The 23473-nt window shown below is 41.5% G+C and overlaps 1 protein-coding gene across 1 annotated transcript in view; it reads left to right on the top strand.

Moving 5' to 3' along the window:
• cachd1 (cache domain containing 1) overlaps positions 1-23473 on the top strand; it is a 104044-nt gene that overhangs the window by 38932 nt on the left and 41639 nt on the right. The window contains exons 2-4 of the mRNA XM_026146152.2: positions 417-479; positions 9807-9955; positions 19956-20062. Coding sequence (XP_026001937.1) covers positions 417-479; positions 9807-9955; positions 19956-20062 — 319 coding nt within the window. The remainder of the gene's footprint in view (positions 1-416; positions 480-9806; positions 9956-19955; positions 20063-23473) is intronic.

The following is a 23473-nucleotide window of genomic DNA, read 5'->3' as shown; positions in this document are numbered from 1 at the left end:
TTATGCACAGTAATAGTCACCTGCACACACAGATATCCCCCTAAAATAGCTAAAACTAAAAACAAACTAAAAACTACTTCCAAAAACATTCAGCTTTGATATTAATGAGTTTTTTGGGTTCATTGAGAACATGGTTGTTGTTCTATAATAAAATTATTCCTCAAAAATACAACTTGCCTAATAATTCTGCACTCCCTGTAGTTCTTCACCCAGCCGCGGTGATGGCTTTATTAGAGCTAGAGAACTTAATTAGCTTTAATGCCATGTACGCAGGAATAGGTCCTGGTTTGACTGAGTTTTACAGTTTGTTAATGAAAAAGGTTTCCTTTAAAGTGATGGATTTGAGTTATTGGATCTCGATCAGCGTTCCTCGTGATCTAACGTCACTCTCTCTGCTTGGTTCCCTCTCTTTACAGAGGATTTTCAGCTCGTTCGTTTACACCGAGAAGACATCAAACGGAGAGACAGAAGTTCAGCAGGTGAGTAACAAAAGCTTCCTCTGTCGTGCGTGCGTGCGTGTGTGTGTGTGTGCGTGCGTGCCTTCCTGGCCATGCGTGGCGTGCCTGTGCGCGCCATGGACGGTGCCTGTCATGTGCAGAGTTGAGCCCAGCAGCGCTGAACACATGCACCAGCCATCAGAGGAAAAAGGGGGTGTATTAAAATTCTGTGGCTGCTGTCTCATTGGCTTTGAAGTTCTCTGCCTGTTTTTCCACTTGTCTGTGCTCCCTCTCTCATTCCCCCCCCCCCCCCCCTCTCTGTCTTCCCATCTCCCTCTGCTCACAATGTGAGCACATAGCTTTCAGTCAGACAGAATAATAAAAAAAGAAAATGAATGATTTGTTTAAAAAAAAAAAAAAGAACCCACCATCCCCCAATCCAAGAGCTTTTTTTGGTCGTGAATTAAAAAAAACAGTATGCACAGAATCCCTGGCATCCTATGTCACATCAGGCACGATTTGATTTTGTGTGTGTGTGTGCGTATTTTACTACTGCACGAGGGATCTTGGAAGAGTGACAGTAAACACCAGACTGGTAAACAGCCACCAGCAAGAACAGACAGGTTGATGTTTGTTTGCATTTCTCCCGCGACTATTTCTGTCTGTGCTCCAGTGTGTCATCTCATGCATGTGTTTGCGAAATATATACTATCTCACCTTCCAGGTATTTACGATTCCACAGGCAGCTAAAACTGGCTTTAAAGCGCTCTTCGTCCTTCGTCTCCATAGAAAAGCCGCCTTTCTGAACAGCTTGCAAGCCAACGGCAGTCTCTCATCTTTGAGTGCCTCTTGCTAAGGATAGTCGCGATTATGATCTTTAACACATGTCTCGCTAATTTCAGTTGAACAATTCCAACCTCTGTGTTTCCAGAAAGTCCAACAAAAAACAATAAATCTTAGCTTTCCAACTTGCGTTGCGTGTGGTGTGCTATAACAAGAAGCGATCGCAGAACAAAAGGTCCTCAATGTGGGCTCATTTGTAGCTGCTGTATGTCTGTGTCTGGCTAAGAGAGTGGGCAAAAATTCTCACTGAAACCCTTTTGAGTCGGGCCCCAGCTAATCCAGATGACAGCTCTGGCATAGCTGTGTGTGTCCGTGTCCCCGAGCCAAGCTAGGGCTCAATTAGGATGGTATCTACAGAGGAAGAGAGCAAGAAGAAAGACAGAAGGCAAGGAGCTGCAAAGGGGTCCCCTCTAACAGCTTCGAGTTTCTCCTCTGGAAATGTATTATTTAGACAGGCACACAGATGTCTGTCCCTTTCTGATGACACAGGTTCTCCCTCTTCCTGTCTGGCTTTCTTTCAGTCTTTCCTGTGAGTGTGTTCTCCATGTTGAACACATGCTGTCAGAGTGGTTGTCAATAATTAAAAATGCTGGCAACCATTAATGTTTTATCCTATGCCAGATGTGGCAGATGCTGCCTAAAAAGGAGGCTAAATGTTTGTTTTTTTTTCTTAACAAAAGAAATGACACATTTTTCTAGTTGCCCTAAAAAGTTGATTTTGGTCTTATTCACAGTGGGTCACAGCAGTGGGTTGTACTGCGTGTTTGATTTGGCAGATTTTTATGTATGCTGGATGCCCTTCCTCACACAACCCCAAAGCGATTTTTCTCCTCCCGAGAGCTCTCATTCTTACTTTTTAATATACAGCAGGGCAACCTGAGTAAAACAAAGAGGTCCCTTGTTTGTTTTATATGAATACATGTTTATTCTCTGTTTGTTTGCTTATTTATGTGCTTATTTTATGTGTTTCTTTAAACAACAAAAAAAGAAAAACAGAAAAAATGCCCATCACACACAAAAAGTTGTTAATATAAAACGTGGTATAAAAATTATGTTGTCTGAAATTTGCTATAAAATGTAACATTGTCTAATGGTGGCTCTAAAATTAAAAAAATGTCTATAAATATGTTATACTATAGAATAAGAACGCATTGATGAGGTAGCAGATTAACCACTACCATCGAGTTCATATTATATTATATTTAGCTTATTGTCTGTGCTTGTAAATTTCACTGAGGGAAGCTGTTTATGCTGTAGGGCTCATTCGTGAGATTCCCTAAGGAAAAAAAATCTCATTCATATTTGCTTTTCCCTCCCTTGATGACGTCACAGCAGTGAGTGGTGAGGTCAGGGCTGAAACATTGTGGTATACTAATAAGTACAGCACACACAATACAAACTACAAAATACACAGTGAATAACACTTATTATCTCTGCATCATGGCACGTGGTCGTGGGGGGGACATATTGGGGAGCAAGTGCAAATTTAGTCCTCAAAGCAGGAAAAATGGGCATGCGTAAGAATTTGAGCGAGTTTGACAGCGACTGAATTGTGATGGCTACACAACTGTGTCCAATCATCTCCAAACCTGCATCTTTTGTGGGGTGTTCCTGGTCAACAGTGCTCAGTAATAATAATGGATTGCATTTATTAGCACTTTTCAAGGCACCCAAAGTGCTTTACAATACCACTATTCATTCACTCTCATATTCACACACTGGTGGAGGCAGCTACGGTTGTAGCCACAGCTGCCCTGGGGCAGACTGACAGAAGCGAGGCTGCCATATTGTGCCATCGGCCCCTCTGGCCATCACCAGTAGGCGGTAGGGTAAAGTGTCTTGCCCAAGGACACAACAACCAGGACAGAGAACCCGGGGATCGAACCGGCGACCTTCCGGTTACAGATGAGCTTCCCAACCCCCTGAACCACTATCAAAAGAGATCCGAGAAAGGAACAGTAGTGTACCAGCGACAGGGTCGTGAGCTGCCCATCAGCCCATGCTGATCCTTGTCCACTGCATAAAGTGCCAACAACGTGCATATGAGCATCAGGTGGCCTGCAATAATGGGTCACTTTTTCTTTTAAACATAATGTGGATGGCTGTGATGTGTGTCTTGCTTACCTGGGGAACACCTGGCGAGCATCTGTTGGATGTGCTGGGTAGACAATTCAGATCCAGGGAGGTCCCGCCCTATAACTTGCAGGTCTTAACCCTTGTAATATCCTCGGGATTCCCATACACTTGTTTGCCATACACCTACGGGTCATTTTTGACCCGAGGACAACACAAGGGAGGAGCTGTTGCTAGATACCACAGTACACCTTCAGACGTGTAGTGGAGTCCATGCCTCGACAGGTCAGGGCTTTTTGGCAGTCAAAAGGGGACCAGCAGAAGTTTGAGGTGGGGTGTCTCATAGCCTTTTCTGTTTTCCTCAATTTCTTTAATCAGTTTTTTTGTGATCATGATTCAGATTGTAGCTGTTGGCTTAAGTAAGTAAAGGCTCAAAAGTCTGTTGGATTTTCTGAAAATGAGAAAAATGAAATTGTACCAGATCCCTTAAAGTATGTGATCAGTACTTTATCCTATATTCATGACCTTAAATCTGCATATCTGAACTCAAATGGGTAGTGTGTGTGCACACTACATTTTCCAATGTTATTGCCGTTCAGTGAGCCACTCTGGCTTCGGGAACGCATTGGAGCTGTCACTCAGCCCAGGCAGAGCCCTTTTCGCGATGTGACATTTAAGAAATGAAAGTAAAAGGACAGCTAAAAATGGTTCTGTTCAAGTCGAGAAATTAGGTTTGGATTATTCCCTCATTTCAGGTGCGAACTGCTAACATTTTATTGGCTTGCCACTATAGTCCTACACTGAGAAGAAAAGTTAGATTGGGTTTCTGTTGGCATATAAGGATAAATGTAAACAACTTTAGCTTGACATCAGATGGTATTTATAGTACATAGTTATAGTCTGCAATACTGTTGTGAACCCGTTCCTAATGTGCAACCCTATTGGTTAATTTCACGCTAACTGTGTTGGTGATTGTTCTTTAAAAGTCATCAGGGCAAGTTTACTATGACTGTAATGCACATCTTCAATATCTTTAGTTGTGCCCAGCTTACTAAAAGATGATTGTTTTGGAGAATGCCTTAAATGTCAATAAGATTTTTTAAAAAATGTAAATCTTCCCTTTCAGTTTCTGTTTCACAGTCTCACTATGCCTAACCTAATCTGGCAGAAGCCTCAAAGCTTCTCTTTAGTCTGATGAATCAGCAGCAAAACCCATCCATGACCTTTTTCAATGTAATTTATCCCAGACAAGATCGGTCAGGTTCTAACAACCCTAACATTGTGTACTTCTCTAAGACAGGTGATCTGTCACACGGCATCTCAGTCTATGCTAAAGTCCAGATTATGGCAGGGCTATTGCAGTGCATATTAGTACATATTATTGCACATGTTGTGTGTGGCTGGTTTTAGTGTTATGGAAATGTATGAGTGAAGCTGAGCGGAACATTAGCATAAAACTGAACCACACCTACGCCGCCACGTTAACAGATTTGAGCCGTCAAATGTTTTGTACTTCATCTCTGAAACGTGCTGCGACTTTAACGTTTTTACAATCGACCTGTTAACCACACATTAAAATGTACTTTCTCCAGTCATGCTGAATACCTACATCATTATGTCCAGAAGGAACGAGTCAGCACTCTAATAGCCTTGGAAAACTTCTCACCCTCATTATAAGCAACAAGTCCTTTATGAGAGGTTCGTTTATCCAAGCAGAGGCGACCCATGCACTGTTAACTTTCTATATAATGGCTGAGGTTTGCAGAATAGACCTGCATCCCGCTTTTACCAAGTCCTTTACCCCAACATTCCGAAGTAAGTTTTGGTTTGCCACAAATGCCGCTGCCAGCGACTGTGGTTGAAGGCTGACTGGCAAACCTCATTAGGTCCAACACGAGACTTCAACGAACATCCGTTCCACTCAGTCTGCTTTTGTGGCGCAACCAGCCCCACTGGGTGCTGCAAACCCTCCATATGCTGGTTGGATGGGTCAGAGATGGGAGAGAGGAGTTGTATGTTTTGGGGAGAGTGGTTAATCTGCAGAGCACATGTTGGTTTTGGCTGCACCGGGCAGACTGTAACATGAGCTTAAACTTGCACAGCTAGAAGGTTCTGGTTTCTTTTAAGTCGCTCTGTTAAAACTCGAGCTTTGGTTTCTGAGTGACTTTCCCTCCTCCAGCTATGGAAACACTTCTTAGCGGAACACTGGCCTATTTTTCCTTTTCTTGCAAAGTTCACTTCAACTGATTTTCACTGTGAGTGTGTCCATGTGTGCATTTAAATTCTTGCCCCTGTATGAGTGGTCACGCTGGTGTTCGTGTTCCTTGCGGTGGAAGGTCAATAATTGCGGGCTGTGCCTCAGGCCCCTCCTAAAACCCTTGGAATAGCGGCCAGCTGATTAGGCATACAAGCGGTCAGTGGGTCGTGGTGTATTTCCCTTTTCCTGGATTCAATCTCAGCCATTTTTCAGGCAGCTGTAATTACGGGAACAAAGGGATCCACGTACTGTGGGGAATAAGCCTTTTTCTGTTTTTAACAAGGCTGAGGTGACTCAAAGTGACTTTGGAAAGTATTTACTGATTTGTTTTTCATTCTTAAAATTTACATATAATAGAAAACTATACATTATCTGAAGATTTTGTTACTTTATTTTATCTTTATTTTCTCTAAAATAATTAGATGCCACTTGTGGATTAGTTCGATCTATAAGGTTTTGGACAGTTAGACTTTTTTCTTTTTGATATCAATTTTGCACCAGTATATCACCATAATTTAAAATGTTAAGCTTTTAAGATTTAAAAAGCTCATATTTTGAAGGAAATCTTTTGACAAGCCAAAAGATTTGAAAGTAATTGTAAAATTATTTTTATTTATAACTTTGCATGGCATTCTCCAAAACTGTTAAAAATGATCCTTATTTATCCCATGCTCGGCCTTTGTGCAGCAAGCCATTGATGAAAGAATTCGATTAAACCATAGCAGAATGATGGGGATTTAAGAACTCAAACGCACTCCACTTCCACTAATCACATCTTGCATAATTTAAGAAAATCCACCTAAAAATACAACAGGTGTGCAACTAGAGTGAAACGTAGGAGCTTGTGGCAGCTGCATGCAAGTATTTGTGGTAAAGAACAACTGCAACATGCATGCATTTTATTGCAACACATTTTACGTAGCACGTTTTTTTTTTTCTCTCTCCCATCTCCTTATGCTGACAACTTTGCACAATCAAAATCAAATGTTTTACCATATTAAATGTTTTTGAAATATGCATATAAAGATCCCCACAAATTTCCAGTCAGTTGGAATTCTGTTTTAGGGTATAATTTACTTTTAAACCAATGCACAGAAACTGAGAAGCAGAGGAGAAACATGGGGTTTCCAGACAAAGGCAGCAACAACAGCTAATTCAGCTGTGTTTACTGGAGCCCTTCATGCTGCCCCCCTGAACAAGCATACATTATACTTTTTCTTTGAAGGACTAGGCTCTGGTTGAGCACACAAATCACAGTGCTCTTTCAAAACAGGGATCCAGCTCTTTGGGGAAACTAATAACCAGCTCTGTAGCAGCCTCCTGGGGGACATTAATAACCAGCACACCAGCAGCTCTTCACCAGTCACTCCTATTCTTGCTTTTGTTTGCCCCCAAAAAAAAAAAAAAAACCTTGAAAAGATGGGGAATTGTTTGGAACTTCCATCTAACTAATGTGAGGCAAGACATGTATGTAATCTGTTATAAATTGCCCTGTTAACAAGCCTTTTTCTTTTCCTCACTCCCCCTTCAGATCGTCCATAAACCTTTTTCCCTATTCTGATTGGCTGAATTTGAATGATTGTACATTTATAAACAGTAACTGCGGCTTTTAGTCCCAGGCCAAGGTGAACTGATAGTCTTATGATGCTGGTGGTCATAATTTGGCATAGGATAATTTGGAATCATGTTATTAAAGAGGAACTATTGTGCTTTGTTATTGTTTTTACAGCATTTCTAGTGCACTGGTAGGTGTGGATGTTGAACCTGGTGAAACTTTCCAAAAAATAATGTCAGAGTATGTGCAAGCAATTTCTGTGAGCCAAAAGCTCAGGTTTAAGACCAATCTAATTCCTCATTTTCAGTTTCTTGGGTCCATATGATGCTGAAGGAAGGGGATATCCTGAATGTGTCATCTAAGACACAGAGCCTTGGCTAAGAGAGCACAAACCTGACATTCAAACCTTTCGTTAATCAGGAGCAGCCAATCAGAAGAAAGCTGTCTTGTGGCTCAGTCACAGTAAAGTAAAAGTAGGATGGCAATCCCCTTGTGACTAGGAGAGAAAAATTAAATTCGGTGATCAATTGCAAATAGCTGTAACAACCAACTAGTCACCCAAAGGTTTACCAGGCAACAACCTCAACCTCTCAGTGAGCACTTTTGTTCACAAACAGTTTGGCTGGCGGTTGGCAACCCGTCTCCAAACATTTGTGTTTGGTTAAGGTTTACAAATAATTGCCGTCTACTCAAATTTACAAGAAGAGAGAGATTTCCAACACTCTGCAGTAGGTCTGCACAAATTCAATTGCAACACTTCTCTCTACAATAGGTGACTCGACTCAATGGGTCCTCAACTCCTTGTGGTTATATTTTTCTATACTATTGTTTTATATATGTTACAGTAAGGTTGTTAAGCACTCATATTGCAGTCACTGTCTTGTAGCAACTATGTCAGTATTTGGCAACAGATTTACGCTTTTCCCTATTTGTCACAGTAAACCACCCTATTATCACAAAGCACTTCACCCCATTAAGTTGCAAACGTATAGCAGACTGACTTCCAAAGTCACTTCTGAGAGCAGTTGCAGGGCTGGTCAGAGTCTTCACATGCAACAAGTTGATTGTATACGCCATAATATTTCTGATTGTACCGAAGTCTCCAACCACTGTTTGCTCCAAGTGTTACGGAAGCATTAAAGGACGGCAGAGAGGGATCTACTTAAGCAGGTCCAGATCTGTGCTGCTTTGATATCACTCAGCTTCCTTTTATGAATATTAAGTTGTGTACGTCTGCGCGCATGTGTATTTAGGGGCTCACTTTATGTCAGGATTCTTGGAGGTGTCATTCCCTGTTTACACGTTTATACAACAGCGTACAGCCACACCCCCAACCGACATATTTGGAGTTTCGTAAAAATAGGGCTGAATGAAGCAAATGAGCTGTGTCAAGCTGAGGACATGGGTGACATTGTTTGTAGTACTTTTCTTGTGCCTTAGAACAGTCCTTTTTCTGATGTTTCTTTTATTTTTATATATATAAATTGTAGGAGCGCCAAACATAGACATTATCCATTTATATTAAAAGAAGGCTGAGAGGAAAGCTGAGGTGATTGTCAAACAAACTTCTTTAAGGACAAAGCAGCAAAAAGACAAAGAGAGAGAAAAGATAACAAGATTCAGTGAGAAAGAAGCCACAAAAACTCATGGCTCCTTTTGATTAGCAGCATTTACTTGCATATGCCACTGCAGGGGGAAAAGGAAATAGTCAATCAGTCATGGAAGTAAACACACATGGAAGTAAACTGTTTGGACCTCCCACAAACTGTTAAACACGGATAAACTATTTAAAATATTAAAAGGCATTGCGTGTATGCTTGTATTTGTGTCTTTGTAAAAGCTCCGCAATCTGTGTTATTGACTGCAAAGTTCTGTTTGACTGTTTCACTTGAGAATGTGAACAATTTCAGGTAAACGTTCACAGGTGTACAAACTGTTTGAAGTACACTTTTGCATTGCAGTATGAAACCACACATTTGCTGCAATGGTGAATTGTTGTTATCAGGCTGATGAATAGCTTTTCTGACCAATCAATTTTCACTCTGTTGTTGCAAAGTGAAGTGGTTATAAGAAACAAATGTGTGCGATCCGAGAACTAGCACCATTAATCATGTTTCGTACTATCAACAAAAATGTAGTGGTTTACACAAGCCAAAGATCCCCTTTGGGGATCAGGAAGGGCGCCTGGTGTAAAAAGTCTCCCTAATCAAACATGTGGTTCTACCTTGTGGAGCAGCTCTTTTTAAATAAGGAATTCTTTCAACTATCAGCAAAAAGAGTGCTATCAAAACTTATGTCATTGTCTCACATCTGTGGGTTGTAATCCCAGGGGGAGGAAATGTGTGACTGAATTTTTAGCAAATGGGATCCCACCATACTCCTGAACTACATTCCCGTCTTTGGCGCCATATTTGGCCCCTGATTTAGATCTAAGTGGGAAACTTGAGCCACACAAACGTGCTGTTAATATGAATTCGCCTCTCCTTGCACTGCCACTTGGAATCACGCAGACCAAGTAGCTGGTAGTTTTAAATGCAAAGTTGTCTGTTGGATTAGGCATGTGGGAATGGGGCGGGGGTTATTTATGTGTCACCATTAGTTTTTGTCTTATTGACACAGTTTTCATTTTTCCTTTGTGCAGCTGGCCAAGAAGATTCGGGAGAAGTTTAACAGATACCTGGATGTGGTGAACAGGAACAAGCAGGTGGTGGAAGCCTCGTACACCGCCCACCTCACCTCTCCGCTTACTGCCATACAGGACTGCTGCGCCATACCAGCATCAATGATGGAGTGAGTAGCTTTCTCTTTACAATCACTTTACCACTTTTCCTCGTTTCCTTTGTGTGTCTCTCGTAACACGCACACCAAAGTCTCTGCAGGAGGGTTCACTCTGTGCCTGTAAACTCACCTCCCACTGTTAGCACCTGCACTCAAGCTCTCTATGCATTGTTTTATGGGCCAGCTACACACAAATCCCCATTTCTCCCTTGTTTTGATCATCCTTGGATTAGTTATAGCCGTATTTAAATCGCATCATTTGCTGCCTTGAGCTAGCGTCATGCTCTGATTACATGGGAGCTTTTTAAAACTCTAACCATAAGATGGAACAAATTAAAAGGTTGGTTTTACCTCTTCTGCACTGCACCCCAACTACAAGTTTTATGGGACCTGGAGCCAAGGACGGCATGGAGTTATCTATAGAAAAAAACGTGGAGGTTGAATGGCAATTTCAATTTTTGCTTGTTTTTTTTTTTTGTTTTTTTAAATCGCTTTGATGATAACAGCAGTAATGACCAAAAAAATCCAGTCGGGCTCTACTGGGTTAATATAATATATATAGCACAAATAAGAGAAGTTTTTGGGGGAAAATGCCTACATATATATTTAAAGCTGAGCTTTGGATTAAATCTGTCAGAGTTAAGTCCTATACTGAGACGGGTTCAAATTGGCCCAGCGTACAGTAGAATCAGATTTTTGGCCAATCATCGGCTCGAGCAGGGGGAAAACACTGTTCAAAGCCGAGCTCGGAGAAAAAGGGAGAAAGTGCCGCTTTCAGTTCTAATCTACAGAGCAGCAGCTGTCTCTTCCCGTCCGCCCTCCTTTCTCCATTTTTGTCCGCCTCCCTCCCCTTTATCAGCCGACGCTACAGGTTACTGCTCTCTGAAGTCTTTGCACCGCAGACTCCACAGACTGCAAGGTCACCTGTCTGTCCACCTGTGATGCAGAGGGAGGGGAGGCGGGTTGTACCTGGCTCAGGGCCATTTGCCACCTGTAGCTGAATTCAGGATGAAACATGTGTGTAACATGTTGTACTTACATGTAACCGTCGTTCACGCAAATGTGCTGCATTATCAGCCCATTATGCGTGCTTAAAATGCAGCTCTAAAACTGTGGACACAGGAAAGAAAAAATGCTGAGGAAAAATTATTATGCAAGACCTGGACGAGAATAATAGAATGATGCAGCGGGAGTTCGCAAGGGGGGGTTGTGGTGTTGGTTGTGGACATACCAAACTGAAGCCGAATCTGATGGATCCCTAACTTCAAAGCCTCTTCCTCGGGGGAGGGGGGGGGAAGCAGAGAGCTGTTTTGCTTTCATATATTTGAGCGCTCGCAGTTTAATAAAATATCTAAAACGGCTTATGCCTTATCTTCTAAAAGATAGCGGGTGCTCTGTTTGTTGAATGCGGGGAAAATAATTATTCGCTGATGAAAGTTTTCTTTAAAAACTTCTAGAAAGAATTAAGAGGTTTGGGGAAATCTGGTTTCTCTGCTTGGTTGCGAGGAAAAGCGTCTTGGCTTATGACCTCCAGCGAAACTGCGGCTCGTCTACAATTCCCTTTGTGTACTTGCTCAACAAACAGCGTATGTGTACTTTAATAGGCTTCAGTCATACCAGTAGCAGATAGCTGCTTATGTCTGTTTACAGACTTTATGCTTATCTAACCTAACTGGGTGCTCGCTCGTGGATCTAACAATCTTCTCACTGAAGTCTCTGCGATACAATGTTGTGCATTTCCTGATATATTGAGCGTTACGGCAAAAGCCTGCAGGCAAATAGCTCAACGCTGGAAATGGCCACGGCCTAGACTGGCTCTTTTTATGCAGCATAACATGTCGTATCTGATACAAGCGCAAACTGGGAGGAAAAAGCAACACTGTGCAGTTTCACTTCAAAGTTTTTGGTGTAACCGTTTCTTGACAAAAACATCTACTTCCTCTAAACCTGGGTATTTCAGCCGCCTACAGTGCAGTTTTATATCCTTTCCCAGGCACGTCAAACCCCTGTCACAACTTGCCTAGGGTGACCTGAGTTGATAACATGATAATGACCCACACCTTTTTTCACACCTTGGCTCATGTGACGACACACATGACCTACAAGTGGGTCAACGACCACCTCCAAAGGGAACGATACCGAATAGGGGTTAAATACCTGGAGCTCTCCAGCTTTTGTTTTTAGAACTGATGAAGCCTCTTGGATGAGCAGAGTGAAGCCGTTTTTACTCCTTAAAGGTACCCTTCGTGTGATTCCTTTATGTTGAGAAATCCAGGCTAGGAGTTTCCTGTTATTCCTGACCGTCCTGTTTGCGTTACGTTGCCACAGATAAATGTACTTCCCAAACTCTCAAACTTGTTTATCTTGAATGTAAAAGAACAAACAAAACAAAACACACAAAAAACACGTATTGCTGCCAAAAATACATTGTGGAATATGTGTGGAGAGGAGTTAGCCCAGAATTGGTCCAGTTCAGTGTGTCCTTCACTAGTCTTGGGCATCAGCTGCTTCTCGGGGTTCCAGTCAGGTCAGCCAGTTTAGTAGTGGGGGATCAGGTGGTTCACAGGGTGTCTGCTAGTCATCAGGCTGGCAGGCTATCGTTTTGCGGAGGGAGGCCACCAAGGGCAGCGCTTAGCAGCCAGTGGTATGCTTTAATCACCGCTGGGTCTCAGCGACGAGCCCGGCCTGAAAATAGCAAATGTATGTTGCTTGTTTGGAATGGTGCGCATGAGCCCCTGTATGTTTGTATTTTTAACATCCAATCTCCAGGTGCTCATTTCAACAGTTTCACTGCTATGCAGATGTAAAAGTGAGAAGTGTGCACGGGAGCATCTCATGCATGGCACTTAATGGTGTCATTTCACCAGTAGTCCTTGAAAAGATGAGCTGCAAGTGAGCCGTTCAAAGAAAATGCCACGGATGTGATCCTCAAACGTACTTTTATGAGGTAAAACAATGAAAAATAAATAAATAAAAAATTGGCAGTGTGTCCCTAAAGACTGCTGCTGCCTTCAGGCATGCCCACATCACAGCAGTGTGTCAAACATCAGTGAGCAGAGCTTACGCAGCGCCTGTAGTATAACAACACAAAGCTGGCACTTTTTGGTATACACCAAAGTATTCGGAGAAGTAAAACTCTGAGGTGATGATGACACTTGATGGAAACAAAGATTGTAACAAATTTAATTTCTAGAGGAGACAGTTTTCTCCGTAACCCTCATGGTGCTGTTTTATGAAGGCTATTGTTACCTTCAACGCTGAGGGTGCTCCATTTTCATTAATGATGACTTAATATTTAATTCTACTGGCATATGCAACTGATTGTGTCTAAATTGGAGGGCAGAATCACTACTATTTAATATTTATTTATTATTTATTTTTCTTGTGTTGCAGAATTGCTGAAAACGATGCCAAAAGTCTTTCTTAAGGCCACTCCGCAGGATAGCTTTACACTGTGTAGTCGTATCATGTGGGGCTGGGTGGGGATCCTGCAGAATTTCTAATACCTGCACTCATAAATTAAACATACGGATCAATGGTAGCATGGTGTTAATACCGAGCTCCTCTTTCTGAAGGAGAATTCTCACTATCCGAGCTGTCGGCAGATTTACAGTTCAGTTCAAGAGGATACATTGCGCCGGTGATCAGCTACTGGGACATGACATCAAGCTTATCTTGTAGTCTCGTGGTTTCACTGAGATCATAATATCTCTTTGCACGTTAGAGAAGGAGAGGGCTAAACACCAGGCAGGTTAGGAGGAGGGGGTTGTTTAAGTGACCCTAACAGGTGTAAATGCTGGGCCGCTGTCATAACTTTCTTCTATCTCCACCACCCCGCCCGGTTAATGGGGGGGTTTCATATCTTTGTGGGGGGTTTACTATATTTGTGGGGACCAAAATCCCGGTCCCCACGAGTTTGAAGACATTTTTGAGACTCAAAATGTATTTTTAGTGTCAGGGTTACAATTGGTTATGGTTAGGCTTATGCTAAGGGTTAAGGTTAGGCATACATTTTTGATGGTTAGGGTAAGTGGCTAGGGAAAGCATGTCAATTAGATGTCCCCATAAGATATGAAAACCTGACGCGTGTGTGTGTGTTTTGTGTCTTTATTGATAATAAAAACTGTAAAACCCATGAAACTACAGTTAAAATTTAAAATCTATGTACTCCTTCACATTTTCCAAAGATGTCCAGTGGCCCATATTTGAGTCTTTGCCTGGCTGATTTCTGTCCCCTGGACCCCATGTTTGACAAACCTGATTTAAACCATTAAAAGGTGTTATGGACAAACTACTTAGATGCAATCATTTTCTTCTTTTTCTCCAAGATCTCACATTTCTCGTCAAGTCTCCCAACCAAAAGAATAATCCAAGAACTAGAATAGAACCCCCCAATTTGTGTGTGTTGTGTGTGTGCATATTTTCATCATTAAAGTACTTTTTCCATTAGATCCCTAATATGAATGTGTTTTTAGTCAGTGTTGCTATTCCCGAGCACTTGAAAAGTAGTGCAGTGAAATCTCCTAAACGTTGGTGCTTATTAAAGACCACATGTGACATCATTTTTGGAGTAGTGCGCCAAGCTGTAGCCAGCAGCTCATTTACAATAGCAAATCAAACAGCCTAGTAAAGCTTTCCATGTCCACCTTGAAGCCAATTAGCGTGCAAGTTGACTGAAAATTGGCAACTAATATGACTAAAAGACACAACCCTGTTTCCCTTGTTATCACTGCATATAATAACTAGAGGCGTGGTGGTTAGATTTTTTTCTCTTCACCAAACAAACAAAAAACAGTTACTATGCGTGAAGGTGCACAGCTATGCAGTCAGCCTAAAAAACACTCCCGTTAAATGTTGAATAGAGCGTTTGGGCTTTGAGGATTTTACTAGAAGCACTTGTGAAGTGTAAGGAAAAGTCTTTGACAACAAATTCAGTTATCCAACTCTGTGTGTCTAAATCAACACCCCAGTATCCCAGTTATTCGGCCCATCCCTATTTTGATCGTATGTATTCTGTGGGACACACCCCTGTATACATGATAAATATTAGTACATCTAAGTCTGGCAGTTGTCCTGACTTGTTCCGCAGTACACGCTGGAAAATAAGCTTGTAAGCTGGTGAGTGTATTTAACTTATTCATGAGCAAAATGAAACTTTATTTTATTTATTTTTTTACCCCTGCCACTCTTTGGTTCTTCCTGTATGTGATGTGACTCACTTGGTGGCTGCAAACTGTAAACATGTGAATTCTGATGTAGCTCTGATTGACAATAACCCTGCGCTTACATTTCTCAGCAGTTGCTCTTGTGAGCAGCGTAGCAGAGGAGCATGACAATCATTACAAACTGGCAACGGATTCATCGAGTCATACCCTATTACTTACTGAACAGGCCACATTTGGACACAGAATTTCCCTGGACTGAAAAAGTGATCTCTGCTTTTTATAAGCCTACACTTAGTAGCAACCTGCTATTTTGGCATTATTGCAAGCAACATTTCTCCCACATTCATAGTTTTTTGTACCGAATTATGAATTGATCATATACAGCTGTATAGACTAATACAGTTCAGTGTAGTACCCTACAGTAAATCAAAGTTTTTGTAGTAAAAGATTCATGTTTTTCTTGTCATTGCTTTAGGGATTTTTTTATTTTTGAAGTTCTTGGTAAAGGCACGTGTGTTTTGAGGTGTTGGTAATACTTGTCCACACTCATTTTCATACACGGGGGACACCAGAGACACATCTTGCTTTAGTGCAGTCTATGCAATGCAAATGCATAGCATCAAAAATTCACTTCAGGCTGTGTCCCCTGTTGTAGAGTAGTTTCTATACACCATACTTTCCTCCAAAATCAATTCTGTCTATTGATATTTCATTTGAATCCGTTTCGGTAGAGCTGCCATTGAGAGCCAGATACACGAACGTGTCTTCAAGCGCTCTCAATTCTCCTGCTAGCATGTTGCCAGCTTTACCGCTGCTACCGCCGAGGGACTGCAAACACATTAGGAGTGGTATTACTCTTGACGTTGGGGCTCGCGCAACAGCAAGCCCCTTCAAGGTAATTATTCTCACTGGGCGTTTTGAATGGCTTGGGACTGCCTGCTTTGCGGATATACGTGGCTCTTGCAGCAGGGGGCAACTTAATATAATAGATTTTAAAAATGGCTGGAAAACGGCAGGTGCTGCCTTATTTAGAAGAGTCTGCCCATTTTAGTCTGTGAAGGAGGGAAATGGGAGGGTTGGTTTTGGTACAAACTCAGCCCCAGTAAGAAAAAAGGTGATTGTTACTGATGATTTTGTAACTGTAGAACACACCTCTGCATTTGTTAATAAGCTTATTAAATGTAAGAATAATGTAAAGGATTGTGCAGAGGCCTTGTAACAATATTGGGTGATAGTTTGATAGATTATCACTGTCGGTTTTTGTGTGTGTATATGTATACATGCATATTAAAATATATATGAAATATAAAAAATGTGTGTGCGTGTCCGACCTTTTTGGAAAACGGATTTCTCTGCCCTCATTAAGATGTCTGATCAGACTCGGAGCTCTCCTCCCAGCTCTCCCTCTCTCTTTTTCGCATGTTTTTTGATGTGGAATTCAAAGCAGCTGCAAATGTATTTTTTATCTGGCACACATTTCGCCGAGCGTCTCTGCCCACCCCTTCTATGCAGAGTGCGTTGAAGGAGAATAGTAATGACTTTGGCCTTGTGGGACTCTAAATGAGCGGAGTTCAAATGCAGCCTGTACATCACAGGACCCGTCAATCAGCAACGGCCAGTGCCAGGTCTGCAAGCAGAGGGAGCCAAAAAGTGTGCACAGTGTGTGTTTACATGTGTGCACACGTGTGGTTGTATGTTGCTAACCCAGATGAGGGTGGGGGGGTTGGCAAGGTCCACTTGGAGGCATGGATCAAAGCACCAAAGCTTGGTGCGGTGCAGAACAGCCTGCTACTCTGCATACCCCCCACCCCCCGTTTTGTGGGTATGGCAGAAACCAGCATTTAGAGTGAACAGTACATGTAGCTCATTTTAGGCTGTCGCTGGGCGCTGAAACAGGTGAGAAAGAACTGATAGGTCATGTGCGACGTTTCATTTTTTGACATCTTTAATACTTTTGGGCTTTTGTGCGCTCAAGGACAGTGCCGTCGTAGAGCCGCATCACACCAGGTTCCAGTGGGGACTTGTTAAAGAGCTAGGCCTAATGAGGAAGAAAAAGCAAGCAGCTGTGTAGGAAATGATGAATTCCAAGAGTTTTTATTTTTAATTGGCTTTTTAAAAGCTCATTGTGATTTGAGATAAAAGAATGCTGCTTATCCTTTTTTGGACTGATGACATCAGTCTTATCCCTGATTGCTAACAGTCAAGAATCTGCATTTTGGGAACACTAGTGCACTCTTATCACAATTTTGCCAAAATTTCCCCTTTTCCCACTCATTTTTCCACTGTGTTAGATCAGTCAGACCCCGAAGCCTTGCTCCGTTTTCACCACCACCATCTAGAGCGCTTTCTTTTTTTTAAGGCCCTCAAAAAAGATAAGGAGCAGACACTATAAATACTGAAGATGGTCTGGCCCACATATCTGCTTACATTTCCTGGTTAATTGCATCCTTCTTTATCGGCTACTTGGTCTGGTTTGGGCGGAGAAAGTTCAAATCTGTGGCCTCATTAAATGTTGACATGTATCACAAAGTGTCACAAGGGCTTGAGAACAATACGGTGACCAAACATTTCTGCGGTTCTGTTTGTTTGGAAGTTTGCTTTGTTGATGTAAATGATGGAGGCGGTTATTGTCAGCATTTCTTCTCTGAGCCCACCCACCATTCTTTTCCACTTTAATCTCTTCACATGTTGAGCATAACCTTAAGCTGAACTCGGAATGTCAGACACTGGTATTAATTGGCTCGACTGTCGTTACTGTTTTGTTAGCGTGCACCCATTGTAATTGTATATATATGTTTAAAGCCTATTTACATTTGAATTTTCACATTTGTGTCATATTTGTGTTTTTGTTAAACTGCACTGATGCATAGCGATAACTAACTCTGCCAAAAAAAAGAAAAGAAGTGATTCCTGTTCATTTCTCAATTTCTGCATAGTGTTACTTCATCTTAGGTAGTATTTGACTTAAACAAACATGTTGCTTGAGCAGTCAACGTTGTACCCTGTCAGGCTGTAAAAACTCTACTTTGCTCCAACCTTATCATTGTACATGCACATTAATTTACCAACTGTGCTCCCATAGACATTTTATTAGATACCCCTGGCTAGTACTGTTAGACACCCCCCCCCCCCCCCCCCCAATTCACACATTTTTTGCTTTCAGAACTGCCTTCCTTTCTTCTTCACACAGATGCCACACGATGCTGGAAACATTCCTCATGGATTTTGATCCATATTGAGTCGATAGAATCACACAGTTGCTGCGGAGTTGTTGGCTGCACATCCATATTGTGAATCTCCCTTTATGCCACATCCCAACGGTGCTCATGTATTCAAGAAACCAGACTAAGATGTTGACTTGGCATGTTTAAGTGCAGTAACCATCAGATGATGGGTACACTGTGCTCATAAGGGGTTTGACGGTCAGGAACAATATGTAGGTAGAATGTGGTGTTTAAATGATGCTCAGTTGGTGCTCAGTGCTTCAAAGTGTGCCAAGAAAATATCCCCCACACAATTACACGACCACTATCATTAGCCTGGCAGCATAGATTCGTGTTTTTGTGTGGTTTATGTCAAATTCTGACCCTGCCATCTGAATGTCACAGTAGAAAGCGAGACTCATCCGAACAGGCAATGTTTTCACACTTTTCTGTCCAATTTTTGTGAGCTTATGCAAGCTGCAGCGTCAGTTTCCTGTTCTTAGCTGACAGGAGTAGCAATCTGTGTGGTCTTCTGCAGCCGTAGCTCATCTGCTTCAAGGTTCAGCGTGCAGCTTAAGTTGTAGCTTGCTTTTGGCTTCCTATCAGCTCAAAGTAGTCTGACCATTCTACTCTGATGTCACCATGGCATTTTCGCTCAGCAAACTGGCACACTCTGGATTTTTTTCTCTTATTCAGATTATTCTCTGTAAACCGTAGGGTGGCAGTGTGGGGAAAATCCCAGTGGATCAGCAGTTTCTAAAATACCCAGGACAGTGGGTCTGGCACCAACAACCATGTCTTTTTTTGTAGTTACTTAAATCACCTTTCTTCTCCATTCTGATGGTTGATTTGGACTTCATTAAGTCGCCTTGACCATGTCTACTTGCCTAAACATGTTGAGTTGCTGCTGTGTGATTGGCTAATTAGATGTTTGCAGTAACAAGCAGTTGAACAGGTGTAACTAACAAAGTGGCTGGTAAGTGTGTATTCCACAACCACAGAAAAGCTGCATTTTCACTGTGGTCACTGTAGTGTTTTGTTCAAAATGACACTGGGGGGGGAATGAGGGGAAAAATGAAACGTCTGACATGGAGACAAACAGCAGACGTTGGGGCGCTTTAACAGATGCTTTGAATCATCCAATTAGGCCGACGGCCCTTCTTAGAATCACATTCATATGTATTCAGGGAACTGGGCATTAGCTTTGTTAGAGGAAAAAGCGGGAATCAAGCAGTTTTCCATGGAAAGTATTGTTCACTAGCTGAAACTTCAGCTTTAGAGGTCTGAGCAACAAATGATTCAGTTAGTGATGTAGTGTAGCTCAAATATAAGAAAGCATAATCTATTAGTTTCAGCTGACGTTTCATGTTCATTGATCTTATGTCTCCACATGCCATATATCTTTTATTAATTGTGCAATTTATGTAGATCTTGGTAAATATCAATATTTAGCAGGCCGACAAGCAATTCTCTAAAGTCTGATGAGCTCTGTGTGCACATCTGCAGGTTTTCGTTTTATAGGAAGTAAAGTGGTGGAGCAGTTGTAAATCTGTGCTGAGAGAAAAGCCAGAGCAGCTCCAACAACAAATGAGTTGGACACACGCTCTATAAATTCTCAAATGTTGCCTGTTTGTGTGCATTTAGGTTTGATGGAAACTTCAATATCAATGTCTCCAAGACCATCTGCTGTGACAGACTTTCCCCCACCGTCAACAACCGAGCTTTCAACCCCGGACGGGACCTCAACTCAGGTCTGTTGACACACACACACACACACACACACACACACACACACACACACACACACACACGGTACATACAGATCCAATGAGGGAACTATCATTTGGTAGTCCATGAGCTGGCCTGCTTTAACAAATTACTAGAGGTGGACCGATCCGATATTACGTATCGGTATCGGTCCGATACTGACCTAAATTACTGGATCGGATATCGGAGAAAAATAAAAAATGTAATCCGATCCATTAAATATCACGAAAGCACCTCACAAAACTTGCAACACGCCGTAACTCACCTCAGAACGTTAGCACGTCGGAGCCGTATGCATCACGTGATAGAGCGGCTGTGGCATGCAGGACCTGTGGTGGTCTGGATAGCATGTGGAGCTTCGATGGCAACCCGGCATTTCATCTCCGACAAAGTTATCCCGAGAGAAGTAAAGCAAGTGTGTAAGTCCATCTCTGAATGTAAAGCATTCCTGCGTTAAGCTTACCAAACGATATATGGAGCGACTGCCTCTTCTTGCTGCTACTTCAATCATGAAACTGCTTAATGATCAGCTGATCGGCTTTTCTGTCGCGAGTCCGTGTCTCTGGTTTGTTTTTGGCCCACTTTGCACCAGAAAGAGGAAACCAGCGGCTGAACAACAGCAGCACGTTTAAGCTTGATCAGCTGTTGTTAGAATTTATTTATTATTACTTTCTACTCGAGGATCTTTTTCTACGTAGCTGACGGCTGGTAACTGTGCAAGGGCGGATCTAGCAAAGTTTAGCCAGGGGGGCTGATAGGGCATTAACAGGGAAAAGGGGGCACAAAGACATACTTTTCTTTCTTATTCTCATTTAAAATGTCGAGCTTTTAATAAATAATTATCCGAATCTTACACCCAAAGTTTTAATTTGATGTAAAATGAATAGAAGTCAATTACTGTATATAGTAACTATTAAGTCTAATATATATACCCTAGTAAGCTATAGTACTTTTTACTTTGGGAAGGTACCATCTGTGCAGTCTGCAATTTTGTTGAAGAAAGATGTTGAATCTATTTAATATTTCTTGAAAAATAATTGATTTCTGTGCATTTTTTTTCACACTGCATCAAATTAAGGTTGATTACGTCGATTAAGCATCATGAGGTGGAGCGTGAGGGGTGGTTCCCTATTTTTTATTTATTTATTTTTGTTGTTGCTGGGAGTTGGAACCCTATTAGTTAGGTTGCTTAATATTTACGCTAAGTACTCTTTAAAATACCAGAATAGGGAGGATGGTGTAGGTTTAAGTTTATTAGATTGATCAGTATTGCTGAACTATGAAATATTTTTTTTTGCATATAGGTATAACAGAATAGCTTTAGTGTAGTTGTTGTTTTAAACTTGAGTATGAACTTATACAAAATGCAGCAAGATATTTAAAAAAAAAACAGTTTTGTTGATTAAAAAACACTATATCGGATTCATATCGGTATCGGCAGATATCCAAATTTATGATATCGGTATCGGTATCGGACATAAAAAAGTGGTATCGTGCCATCTCTACAAATTACACACAGACACACACAACTTTTAAAGCATTCAAACTTTTAAAAGCCATTTTTTGACTTTATTTGAAGCAGGCAATCATTTGCCAGCAGTTGCCATGGCACCCAGTTTTTAAATTAAGAATGTGTGTTCTTTGCCTCTGCAGTGTTTTTAAAAAATATATAATTGATGTCAGATTAAAATAATAAGCTGTCTGTGTCCAAAGTACTCTGTTCGACTTTGATCTCTCATCTGCAGTTGTACTCGCACTTTATGTGTTATCATCCTGTTGAAAAAAGGCTTCTCAGTTTTGTTTTCATCAGCTCACATAAATCGGGTGCAATCGTATGCAATTGCACACATGCTGTACGCAACCTCGAAACTCCCCTTGTAGCTATTAGAAGTGATGGAAAGTAGTTTTATGGCGTTCTCCCTGCCTTGTTCCAAATTGCATAAGCACATTGCAGAATACTACCACATAAAACTCCCATATGTGTCTGCACTGCATGTCTTTCTGTATTTGATTAAGAATAAAATGGACAAAATTGACTAAAGGCAGGCAAAGGCAACTTTCCTCCTGCTGCTTTGTTTTCCCCAGTTCTGCTCCCTAGCATGCGCTCTCTATTTCCAGAAAATAAGTATATGCACAGACTCCAGAATATTGAACCTGTTTCCTGATGTCTATTAACTTTACAGTTTTACTCAGTCACTTGTTAAAATCACTTACAGCTATTCAGTGAGCTGCACTTTCATTTTTTGCTGGCCTTAGAGGTAAATCTCACTGATCAGTGAGAGACATTTTTACAAGTATTTTAAAAATATTGCCATCCAACGTTGTGTTGACCAGTTGTAATGATCAATTTAACTTCCAATTTAAAAAAAAAAACAATTAAAAATGCATTCATTTATTATGTCCACATAATGCCCCTTAGTCACGGGTTGCCCTAGTAGCTAGTCCTTCCTGACACAACCCCAAAAGGCTTTGGGTCTCCTCCCCTAACTGAAGCAGAGATCTTTTATTTGTTAGGCGACTGTGTTAGCAACAACTCTGTGGAGCCAGTATCGTGCGGAATTGAGAGTAATAATTATTACTACTCAAAGCTTCCTAGATTTGGCTCTACAAATTGATATTTTCTAATCTAATGTTTGCTGCAAAATCCCAAAAATTTTCTGAGGTCTTCTTAACTTACTTAGCCACATATCTGAGTCAAACCATGGATATAACCCATCTCCGTCATCTCATTGCTGCCTTCACCCAATTGCTTTTTCCCTCCCCAAATATCCCACCCTGGTACTTTTTCTGTAAACCATTCATAATGACTGCCATTCATAACACGTCACCATCGTCAGGGTTTTATTTTCCTTACGAGTCAGTCACGACAAGTTCATGTTACCCCTCCCCCCCACCACCACCACATTCAGCCCTCATTGACCCCCACACTCTCAGTGTATTCATTCCCTTCCATTTGTCTCGGCCCAGTCTAAACAAGCAGCCACAGAGGGGAGGGAGGGCCCGTGTGGGTGAGAGCAAGGGATAATTGAGAGGGAGAGAATGATAAATGAAGTTAGAGGAAGGAGGAGTGAGGGCTGATTGGAGAGTTTATTGTATTTTGTCCATTCTCTCTCCTCCTACCTTCCATTTTCTGTTGAATTGAAGGGAAAGATGGTGGATGGATTTGGAGATATCAGTACCAACAAGTTGGAGTAATCCATTTTCGGCCCTTTGTCTGAATTGTGTTTTTGTAGGCTGTCTTTTAAGAAGTTATAGCCACTGTCTAGGTTAAAGATGCTATGTGACAACAATTCATCCATCAATCTGAAGTATATGCACATTTGTACATACCGATATTCTTTCAGCACCTTTAACTCTCTTTAAACTTAAGTGCCACTGTATATACTGACTCATAT

The sequence above is a fragment of the Astatotilapia calliptera genome, chromosome 17, assembly GCF_964374335.1.
Source record: "Astatotilapia calliptera chromosome 17, fAstCal68.1, whole genome shotgun sequence".
Lineage (NCBI taxonomy): Eukaryota > Metazoa > Chordata > Actinopteri > Cichliformes > Cichlidae > Astatotilapia > Astatotilapia calliptera.
The sequence above is the reverse complement of the archived record's forward strand: the minus strand, read 5'-3'. Positions and strand labels throughout refer to the sequence as shown.